Source organism: Andrena cerasifolii, chromosome 7 (genome assembly GCF_050908995.1).
Source record: "Andrena cerasifolii isolate SP2316 chromosome 7, iyAndCera1_principal, whole genome shotgun sequence".
NCBI lineage: Eukaryota > Metazoa > Arthropoda > Insecta > Hymenoptera > Andrenidae > Andrena > Andrena cerasifolii.
Genome location: NC_135124.1, coordinates 10,216,881 through 10,228,682, shown reverse-complemented (window position 1 = coordinate 10,228,682; position 11,802 = coordinate 10,216,881). Strand labels below are relative to the sequence as shown.

At 47.4% G+C, this 11,802-nt stretch overlaps 1 protein-coding gene across 19 annotated transcripts in view; it reads right to left on the bottom strand.

Moving 5' to 3' along the window:
• The window catches only part of LOC143371589 (uncharacterized), an 86,055-nt gene extending 74,446 nt beyond the window's left edge, over positions 1–11,609 (bottom strand). For 17 of the 19 annotated variants that reach the window (XR_013086051.1, XR_013086054.1, XR_013086056.1 and 14 more), the window contains exons 1-2: positions 11,402–11,609; positions 9,027–9,378 (exon numbers count right to left, since the gene is read on the bottom strand). Coding sequence is in view for 4 of the 19 variants with exons in the window: in XM_076816901.1 (XP_076673016.1) it covers positions 9,027–9,251 (225 nt within the window). In the remaining 15 variants the exon portion in view is untranslated. Of the gene's footprint in view, positions 1–9,026; positions 9,404–11,380 lie in introns of all 19 variants that reach the window. The other 2 variants (XR_013086053.1, XR_013086052.1) reach the window with 2 other exon arrangements.
• Between the last annotated feature and the right edge of the window lie 193 nt (positions 11,610–11,802).

The window sequence follows — 11,802 nt, the reverse complement described above, 5'->3', positions numbered from 1 at the left end:
TAAGTGTCTTGTTCCATTGCAGAGCGGACATTTTCTGTTTTTAATCAATATATCTACCAAATTCTTTAAGGTTTCTTACGGGGGCATTTGTACTTTATAACCCCTCGTGATTCGACAGTTCTGTAGTCTCAGTTGCCAGCAACAAAATATGCTGTAAATCGCAAAGTCACGAAAAATGGACATTCCTCGTTTTCTCCCCTTACCCTTCACTTGTATTCGAGATTATTCTTCTATACTTGCTGTGTTAGTGTCTATGTTTTAATAAAATCTCCGTTTGAAGTCTACGACGCGTGTGTTTTCAAGTGGTTAGCTTCGCCTGTTTCAATTTTAATATCCCGCTGAAATTTCGCTCGGTGAAAAGGCACCGGGTTATGAGAAGGCGAAAGAATGCCGATGGAATTCGCGTTTTATTTTGCCGCAAATAAAGTGTACGTTGCGCCTGGTTTAGGTACAGGTTTTAATGAAATTCCCTTCCCGGCCGAGCCCCTGCAAAACTGTACCGCTGTTTGTTCGCTACGGGAAAGGCAACGAGTGAACATTCTGAAGCGGGAAAGTAATGGACGTTTGAAATTTACGCAGGAGCGCCGTGGATCGGATTCTTCGGGAAATCAAATTGTCTAATATGATAAAGGCACTCGGTGCCTCGAGTGTCAGTCAATCAGCGGTTTACGCGAAGCTACATCATCCATTGCTCGGTGTTGTATCCTCAGATGCTGCGGGCTTAATTTAAAGCGACGTGCGGCAGAATTTGTTAGCGAAGCTAGTCCTGCGGGAACTACCCTCGATATAAAGCGGCAGGAAAAATTAATCAAATACGGCTTGGGCTGTGTACGTTCAGCCTCGTGGATTTCAGAGTGGTGCTCGTTGCGTCGCGATCGAGGTTTTAATATTATCTTGATAATCTCCCGCGAACACACGCACATATATGGGGAAAAAAAATAACCAGCCTAACCCGCTACCCAATAATCGATGCAGGTTGTTGCACCAAGTATACCTAACCCCACCTGCGTTAATCGATACAGGTTATTGCACTGATTAATCAGTAACTAGCATAGAATACTTTATTTCCTTCTCTAAGTTTAATGCAACTTTCCCCCCCTGTTAATTCCGCCGCTGTGTTTTCAGCAAGGATATAATATATCGATCCTGGCAACGCTGCCTCGTCGCAAACACCTGAAAAATTGATATGGCATCGTGCGGCGGGAGAAGTAATTGGGGCGTCTATGATGAATTTCGATTTCCATCCAGCAATTTTCACGTTGTTTTTCTCCGCTCGGTCTTTTATCCCCGGCCACCCCCGCATTTAATCTCGTGACGTCTGCCAGTGACAAATTGGCGACAAACGTTCGAGCGACCCACTGCAAAACGACGTTACTCCGATCGATGCCACCGCTTTATGAAAGGATACGCCGACTGCATTTCCGCGTCGTTAAGCACGCGGGGGCACACACAGGGGCATGAAAAACGTGCGCAAGGATAACGGAATTTTGCAAATCAATTCGCGGAGCAACCTTGGTGAAATATCTGCCGCAACATCTACAACGACAGAAGGCTACTGGTAGGCGAAGGCTTCGTTGCCCAGAGGGTATTTTTTAATTCCTAACGATCACAGCGATCAAGATGAATCGCTTTCCAGCGCTCACGGGCAGAATAAGTCTGGAGTTTCTTAATTGCGGGAGCAAAGCGACGAAGCAGCAGGTTTCGAAAATCGTTTGAGAGGACTTACTGGTACGAGAGGCTGGCTCCTAGCCCCCTCGAGACTAAATTAAATGACGCTGGGGTGTCATGAACCCTAGTTTAGCGGCGAAAGGGTCGGGAAAAAGGGGTGGCTCTGTCGGGTTACCGGGTCGAACGAGCGCGAGAAGAAAAAAAGAAAGGAGGAAGAGACAGAAGTATTGAGTGCGCAAGAAAAAGGGCAGAACGCCCTTTAACCACTCAGATTTTCATGATGCGTTTAGGGAAGCCTGCGCAGGCTAAGGCGCGCCAAGTGTCACGCTCCATTGGTGCAGGCCTCTATTAAACGGCTGCTTAAAGAAGACGCCTGGCATTTCGAGGCCGACACGATTTAATAATTAAATTAGGCTGGTGCTCGTGACACATCGCAGTCGATTGTCGAACCCGATGAATAACCCCACTAGCCACCTACAAAGCTTTTAATGACGAGGGCATTTCACCAGGCGCGCGGTAAGAAGTAGGTCAATCACTGACGTCTCCGATATCACGCGTCGCCCGCAAGTACGCATCGAAGGCAGCGTGCCAAATTTCCTCGGCAAATTTTCGAGGCGATCGAGAAAGCTCCTTCCCTTGTTGTTCGTGATATATCTCGGGACGTGGGAGAGGCTGACCTTTCCTGGACGCGAAGCTTCCTAAACGCTGTCCAACTTCACCCTCGCAATTGCTTTTCACGTTATTTGAGATCCTAAAACGATGCTCGCGTAACAGTCCTTCGAATTTGAAATCCTCGAGCTAAGTAGCAAAAGCTTTATCATCGCGTCGCTCTTGAAACACACAGAAGGCAACGCTGATAACGATCGGCAGTCAACAGGTCAAGTGCACACCCAACCACCTTCGAATTGACGCGATGCTCGGCCCAAGCATTCTCATGCAGGGAACCCGAACGATGTATAATTCATTATACATCGGGCAGAGATGCAGATCTCGCCTTTTCCGATCTGAAACGCGTACGCAAGGCTATGCACGTGCGTGGAACACGTCCGACCAGTGAAAACGGTACCGCCAGCCGCAGGTTTCCTGTCCGAGCACCGACGCTATTGCGGTAACGCTAGCGCGGTGCCGAGGCGAAAACGTTTATTTTCAGTCTACCTTTACACCCCACGGAAAGAACTTTACACTGCGAAGACGAGGCGAGCATCGCGGCCGCGCGCCTGCGTTCGCGCGTCCCTTTATGCGGTTTCGCAACCCAGTTCCATGCGGTTCGGAATCGACAAATAGAAAACAGGAAAGTCGCGCGCCGAACACGATTAGGCATGCCCCGGCGGAGATACCGAGCAAGCCCCGACTAATTTAACGAACGCGCGACGAGTACCGTCGCGTGTCACTTTTAAGGATCAAACGGAGTGTTTAACGCCCGCTTTAATCGGTCTGGCCTGAGCAAAGGGCCTCGGCGCGTTCGCACACCTCAAAGGACGTTCCACCCTCTGTACGCAACCGTCGACTTCCTGCCGAGAGGCTCGTTTTACCGGGCAGGTTAACGTATCGCGCGGCGATAAATACGCTGAGAATATAGTCGTCGCGAAGGCGCGCTTCTAAATAAAACAGGGAATCCCGTATCGCTAATGGACGCGGGAGGATTAGGCGGATACGTGGGGAGCGTTACGTGCGCTACCCGCCGCGCGTACGTTCGGAATAGGTTGCTTTTGCACATTGGAACGCAGCGATCGTCGTGCGTCATTAGCGCGCGATGCAAAAACAATAATTACAGATACGGGAAATTGGCATCGATGGCTACCGTGTTTACTTAAAGCGCGATGCTCGGAACAGTGCGCTACGCGTTGTATACGCGTTCGCTCGGCACGCGCAGCTCGAGTAGCAGCGTTCAACTTAGAGCGAAGTTGATAGATCGCGGGGTTTATTCTAAATATTGAAATATTTCCTCGAAATATCGCCGGTGCGTGCGCGCGCTGTCTGCTAGGGAAGAATGAATGGTGTCCAAGGAATTCGGGCTCAACAGTAACGACTTCGAGAGGAATCCGGAAAATTATCATGCCGTAAATTGCCGCGGCAATTAAGCTACGGTGTTTCCTAATCAGTCTCGAGAACCGGATGAGGGGGTAGTGTAAAAAGGCTCGCGCACTCCCAACAAGCGTGGGCGTGTGTTGCACGGCGTCTGCATTGTATGCAATCAGAAGCAACTCCGACTCGAATCATCGCTTGTATTCGCGCGCCGGGCTTCATAAATTTACGCGCCAAGACACGGCGGTGCCTGCATAATGCATCCCTCCGCGGGCACCGTGAAATTATAACGATCATGGTGCTCCGAACGTCGGAGGTAACGAGACGCGCGCATCCCCTCGCGAGATTCAAACGTAAATGACCTACATTCATCATCAACCGGCGCTGCAGGGCCATCGCGTCCTTTATCCCACGGCAAAGTCGGATTGAATGTCGAGCGTTACGAGGTTCGATAGCCAGCGAACGAGCGCCCGTGGATCTTGCACGCGAACGGACCGTGTACACGACATCTACGCTTTAAATCGCTCCGAGGAGAACCCGAGTACTTACCTCCTTTTTTTTTTCTCTCCTCCCCACACCTCTTTGCATACATGTACTACTTTTCTCCTCTCGTGCCAGCGCTAAGTGGCCATTTAAATAATATGAATCAAACTTTAACGCGGCGGACGTAATTGCGCAGCGGTTGAACTTTCGGTTTTTACGATCGCGCCTGAACGCTACCTCCGACCGTATTTGCTCTTACATTTACCGTCTGAGCGGTGGATTTAGCGATCTCTCATCTGCCTATCGAAGTTTTCGAGAGTTGAGCCTGCGAAATTTGGCGTAATTTGGGAACAGGCTGCACTGTAAAATTTTAGGGAATTCTTTGACGGTGGATGTAGGTTTAGACTTGGTTCGTTCTGCATATAGGATTGGAGGTACGACGAAAATGATTTCAGATGGGATAACCGTGGCCTCGTAGCACGAATCAAGGCTAATTCGCGAGGTAGATTTACAAGGTCCGTACGAATGGGATTGTGACGTAATTTTACGTGAGTCAAAACTGCTGTGTGCTGACCAGATACATGGCGGCACGTCCGAACGAATCGAAGTTGCGGGGCAGTCGGATAATCTGAGTCGGTGTAATCGTCGTTGGCAGAACTTCTTAGAAGTACGAACGACGATAAGGAATCTAATAACAGCCTTACCCTTTTGATAAAGTATCGCAGAAGTATGAAGTGCAAAATATAAAGTACATCCTTGGATTTGACGCCTGACATTTCTTGCTGTTTCTGTATTATGCTCGAGTTTCATTCTACGCGTACGCCTTACAAGGAAAGATTCCGAACCCGAAAATTCAGAAAATTCTGAAACTTTGTGAATATGCAGGGGATTTCTTCCTGATTACCTACAACGCAATTTTTGTTTGCTGTCCAAATTCACTCGAAGTGGGTGAAATTAACCCCTGAAAATTCAGCTGTTTTCCCAGTTTTCCGACGTTCTGTTGTAATTCGCGAACTGTAAGAGATAGGAAAAAAGTTTCATGATAAAAGTTACTTCCTTTAATTAGATCTATCAGTTGGTAATAAAATATTTTACAGTTCATGTTATAACACAAAATTGGAAATTAACCGGATTTTCAAGGGGCAATTACACCCCCTTAGAGTGAATTTGGGCAGCAAACAAAAATTGCGTTGTAAACAGGAGAAAATTCCCTACATATTCGCAAAGCTTCAGATTTTTTCGAATTTTCAGGTTCGGGATATTCCCTTGTTAGAGGAATATTATGCTTTTAAGAATATTATTTACACGTAATAAAAATAAAAGAACAATACGAATCTGTTACACCTCTGTGTGCACGTTACTACCCCTTGGTAGTGCCAATAAACCAGTGTTTCCCAATCTTTTTTCAGTGGCGACCACCTTTTTAATATTCAAATAACCAGTCCTACCCCCATACAAGGGAAGGTAAATGTGATAACGTAAAGAAAAACACATTAAAAATAGTTATTTCAGAATGTAATTCTAACTTAATAATACTTCATTATCTTAATACATATATTAAATATACTTAAAGTTATTTAATATATTTAAATATCTTATTCAGTGCGATGGTTGTGCTTGTATCTGGGTAACCAGCTTTTCTTCTTTTCATTAATGAAAAATCACTGTTACATCCTTAATAGAATATGGCAATGTGGTAATATTAAAATAAATAAGTGCTAAGAATCGTCAGCTAAAAATAACGATGCAATAAACGCATCCCTTCGCAATGCATTCGAATAAAGAAAAAAAACGCCACTTTTATTACAGGAAAATAAGGTAACAGTGCACTAAACAGCGAAAGAATACAATTTTTTACTAGACTAAAGAAATGAAAACTCCAACCAGACAATTTTAATGCAACTCTGGTTAGAAGGGACTTGACTTGGGACCAATCACGAAAATGATCTAACACTTGTCAATTTGGAGCTCCTAATTATAATAGAAGTATAAATGCAGGGAAGTTGGCTTCGTGCATTTTATGGGACCTCTGGGCTCGTAAAATTGTAAACGTCCTCTCTTCGTACACCTTTCACAACCTACGTCCTACGTTAACCATGACCTTTGAGCCGGAACAATCAGTCACTAACATTGCAAGCCTAACGGGCTCTTTGTACGCTGGAATAGAATGAATCTATGATAGATATTTCCTTGTGTTCGCGGCCCCCGTGTACTCCCACAGATTCTTATGAATTATTTTTAGAAGTGGCAGTTCATGAGCAGACACGAGTTGTGTCTCGTTTTCAAGGACAGAATTTTGTTCACGTTACGATCAGGAAGAGAATGTCACCGGAATACATTTCTCTTATTCAGGTGAGTATAAGTATTTTTTAAAAGTGCCCGACCAATTTGCAACGTACTTCACCATTCTGTTGAGACTTGTCAGAAATCCGGGAAACCAGCGTGCGTCTAAAAAGTTCATAAAACGGTGAGAAAAGCAATAATTTTTTTTCATGAAATAAACAATGCAGAACGCTATTCAGTGACATCACATTGTCATTCTACTACATTATCGAAGAATTCCCCGCGATGTACAAGAGGATGCTTGGAGCGTCAGCTTATTAGCGGTGACTGGGCTGAATTGATTTAAACGTGAAGGAGTGCTCTATCGACCCGAATAGAATCTTCATTGAGTGCACTTAACGTATAGTAAAGAGAACGCAATGTTTCAATTACTTTGCCAAAGTAAAAAGTGAACTAAACCACCTATTAGAGTCATATTCGAGCTTAATTGGGGTGGCGTGTAAATGAGTTGCGTTAACCACAAAGCGAGTACACAACACACCCAGCCGTGTGAAACTTCGAAGGCTCGTGTTACCCCAGGAAATATAGAAATGTGTATTTATAACTATTACATGAATAGAATAGACCTTACGAATGAGAGAGGACTGGATTGAACTCCTTCGGTGTACACCACTACGCCAGCAAACGTAGAAGTAGATGTGGAGTAGACACTTAGTATAATTACATGATCACAGCTGAATATCATTAATACACTATATGCTTGCGTATAACAGTTCGCTGAGAGTTCGACTTCCAGCTGCGTTCTTGCTCGACTCATCGACTTTGACCTTTGAGAACCTATAATAGTCCTTAAAGACAACGCTGCCGTCTTTCTCATTAGCAGAGGGATTAGTGAAGACGCGTTATTTTATAGATATGAGAGTCCTAAGTAGTCCCCCTTCTGGGGGATATTGTCCTGGAAGGTCATGACGGTTCAGGAGTCCCAGTTTATGATGTTGCTGGCAATAAAAATCCCTTTCGCATAGTAACAGAAAGTACGCAAAATAAAAATGCATCAGTGGAGCCACTCGAGACACTCTTTTCATCGCCCAGCAAAGGGAAACAAAAAGAGGGAACAGTTTAAAGTAGCTCCAGCTCTCCATTTGCTTCCAAAGCGAATGAGAATCGTATCACCGGGGTTTGTGTAATTTCTTCCCCCTTGCGAGCCAAGCACCAAGTATGCGCGAGAGAAAGAAACGTTACTTGCCCCGTTTCGGTTCCCGGTGCTTTGAAATTACGAGTCACAATACCAAATTGTCACGGACGGATGAGCGAATATACTATTAGAAACCGTATACAAGTCCTGTTACTTCTAGGAACTCCAAATCATCATCATTGATCGTCGTCGCGGTTAGATGCGCCGTAGTAGGACTTAATAATCGTTCGCACAGTTCCTTACGGTACTACCAGTACTGAGAACCAGATGCACAACCTCCCCCTTCTCCTGGGCTCATCTTTCTCCTCTTCTGAATATTGAATTACGGCGTTTCATCAAAATTTCGCGTTTTCTAACGTTTCGTTGTAAAGATAAAGAGAAGAGACGTCTGCTCGTTTTCCTTAATGCAGGCGAGCGTTGTGTAACGCGAACCCGCAGCAATGTGCCATAAAAAGAGCGGGAGCACAAGTTCCACGTGACTAATGCGTGTAATAAATACCGTGTGCTGAACTGACCTTACGATGCAACAGCATTTTACGTTCCTTCAGTGATGTCAATTGGGAAGTTTGTTTCAATCTCGAGGTATTAAACTCTTGATCTAAAATTGAGACGGTGCACTTCTAATTACTTGCGGGGTACATAGTCTATCAACTGAACGCTCATCTGGATCATTAAGAATTGTTTATTATTATATTTCTATACAGAAGATTCTTCTCTGGGGAAACTTTCGACAATAATAGGTATGATGACACGTGTTAACAATTATTTCTGTCTGAACACATTATTTGTATTATGCAAAATAACGGAGGCGAAAGTTTATCAATAACGAATACTCCAATTCCCTTTTTGGAGTACCTACATGTGCGTTTACTTACCTACTCCAACTGGCCTCGCAGGGTGAAATTGTAATTGTCAACTGTCTTCCATAAGAAGCACCGTAAATAATAAAACGAATCTAAATTTTTGTCTCTTTATCTAATTTTAATGTCGACTTCACCCTCCACTAGATGCCTATTAACGCGTTTTCGCAGGACCACGATTAACAGGAAATCCTCTATCTACCAAAAGTCAGAGGCAGGATCTGCCAAACAAGGTCTCCGCCATAAATCCAATTAACAGAGCCAGGATAGAGCTGAAGAACTGATAACTCCTGCTTAACATTTCTCGATCGCAAGCAACCCCTCTCGTATTCCCGACTGCCTACTGGAAAATTGAAGGCGAAGTAACTCGCTCTGGCCACAGTGAATGCTGCACGCAACGCTGTGGCCTACTCCTTTTGTACGAGTGCAGCGCTGAATCTTTTAACGACGAGTTAATTGGCCTTGCCCACGTCAGGGGGATAAAATGTGGAACGTGAAGAAGATTCCCTTACCTGTTTGCCAGCTCGCGGTAAAGTCTCCACGTTGGTACCGCCGACGACGGGCGCTTTTTCCGGCCCTCCATTCTGCTGGCTGACATTTATGTTGGCATTAACATTCGCGTGTACATTGGCGTTAATGTTGTTCGCGTTGTCGGTTACGTTCGTGTTCGTGTTTCCACCACCGGCACCACCGCCGGTGCCAGTTCCACCCCCGCACTTTCCCTCCTCGCCCGTCATCACTACGGCCTCACCCTCCGCCGTTTCACCCTTGCCTCACACCGCCCTTTCGCGTTCCGCGCCTCGAGCCTTCCTTCCTTCCGTTCACTGATTACTAATGTCGGTCCGCTGGCCAGAATCCGGATATCTGCTCGAACGAGACGACGAATCGGCTGATCAGAAGAAGCGGGTCAATCTAGGGATCGCCCAAGTCGCTGGGCGATCCTTCTAGATCCCAAACAGCGAGGACTTCGAGGCTGATGGTCCGACACGGAGGCAAAGCGGTCCTCCGATAATAGCGACTCGCCCGGCCACCATGCCGGTTTCATCTTGGGAATTGATTTCGCACGATTGTCGGTAAGGGACGAGAGTTTCGCAGACTAAGCTGGATCGAGTCGGCTTAATGGACAGTTGACACAGATGACAGTTCGCCGCGGTAACGCTGGAACCGTCGAAGCAACCGAGGGTAATAGACCAGGCTCGTCTAACTTTATTCAACGTGCGCGTTAGGAGCTTTCGTGGACCGGTTGGTCGATTGCTCCACCAACTGGCATCCGCGACGTGCCAGCAGAAAACGAGGAAAGGAGCAGCGGCTGATTGATGTAGTTTACGCTACACGCGAACGTGAGAGACGCCAGGGCGGTCCGAGAAGAATTCTGGTCTAGTTCAGGCAACGAATTCCCGAGTACGCTCTTCCCTTCGTTATCGGGGGATTCATTAGATACGTCTAGGAGGATTACTTTCGTTCTCTCGCGGCCGCTATTTTTAGGATTCTCGGCGGGCGATACGGGTGGTATAACGGTATATGACGAGCCAGCCCGGGCACATTGGACGAAGACTCGGGCCGACCGCATGCCGATCGGGCACCGATCAATTAGATGCAACGAGCGCCCATCGAGTATTAAGTAACCGGAACCGAATCGCCCGCGGAGTCGACGCTGCTGTCTGGTTCTCGCCTGGACGGCGGTTTAATTTTAGACGGTCGCGCAGGCCGGTTTCCACGATTGTTACCGAACGCGATGGGACTGACGTGCGCGCGGGCACGGCCGATACACGCGATCGCGGGCGCGCAGCGGGTCACCGTGGCGTGCGTACAGCAGAAACTGGGGAAAATAGTTTCCGGCAGCCGCGAGGGACTCGAAGAATCATACGTGTAGGTGTATCGCCAGCGGTGCAACCAGGGAAAATCGATTCGGCCGTGCCCGTTTGAGCACTGCGCGCCTCTCAAGTGTACGAGCCGCCGCGATAAAAGCAGCGAGGCCGAGCCGAACGCTCGCTTCGACGTTCCGAGATGCGTGAGCAATGCACGGTGGAACACTTGTGGGCCCGCAGAGTGCCGCACTCCGAAAACTCTGCGCCGGTATCGCACGCACCGGCAATGGTCGCAACAGCTGAGCCGACGAGGCGAATAACGAGAAATTCCGGCCACGGTCGGTGACAATCGTTCGAAAGAATTGGCATCGTTTTCCGATTCTCCTGCGCCCTCGTCGCCGCTAAGGGAGGCAAAGGTTACGCTGCCTGCGGGACGGAACGGAGGCACCCCTCGTCGGGACGGGGGAGAATGGGAGATGCGGAAAATGTTTTTACGCCGCTAGGCGTGTTCGATACTTTTGGAGCGGGCATCGCGATGAATCTGCCGGCAGGCGTCGTTCACGCGGACCACTCGAATGGGACCCGGTCCTTTGCACTTTCGAATCAGTCGGATCGCCGCATTTTGCGCTAAGGAGGCGGTCTTGCAGTGAGATCACTTCTAAAAATATTCGAATGTAAGTAAGAATGGAGAAGTAAACGGGCGTGTTTTATAAATCACGACGATGCATGACCGACAGAGACCGACCCTCTGGGTTTCTTTAAAGGAGAAATTCCTGTCGCGGGCAATTCCGCCCGTATATGCATACGTGCTAACGATGCCGGTTTTGGCTCTTTGCTCTTCTGCGACCGATGCTTTGGAGGCTTTCTCCTTTCTTTTTTTTTTTAAATCTGCTCGCCTCTATTCCCGGGTTTAAACGGAGCGTGCACGATCCGCCTGAAGCAGCCGACTCGTCGGGTAATTTCGTTTGAGTAATCGAATCCCCCGACACACCGAAAACTGACGCGACTGACCAGAGTGAAAGAGATAGGGGGAAGTCTACAGGGTGTTGTGATGATACTTAGGATCCCCGAATACCAACCACAGGATACCGAGACACTTTTCCCATTAAATGTTTTTTTCACTGTCAAATCACACGACGACCCGTCATTTTTTATATGCTTGCTCTCTCACGAAACCGAACCATATATACGGCTATGTATGCGTGCTTTACTCGAAAGGATTCCGTCTGTCTACAAAAAAAAAAGGTTCCGAGCGTAACGCGACCGCCCTCCTGGAAACTCCGTACGGCTTTGATCGGTTTTATAACTTCGATGGCGGCGAGTACGCTCGAAGCGACGCCTGGCGATCACGTTCCAGATGCGCCGGCTACCCTCTCTTTTGAATTCGACCCCCACCGATCGCCACGGCCGTGACTATAGAGGCTGAACAAAATCAACCGGCCCCTTTAGGGCACCTCCCCTACTGCGAACAATGGACCGG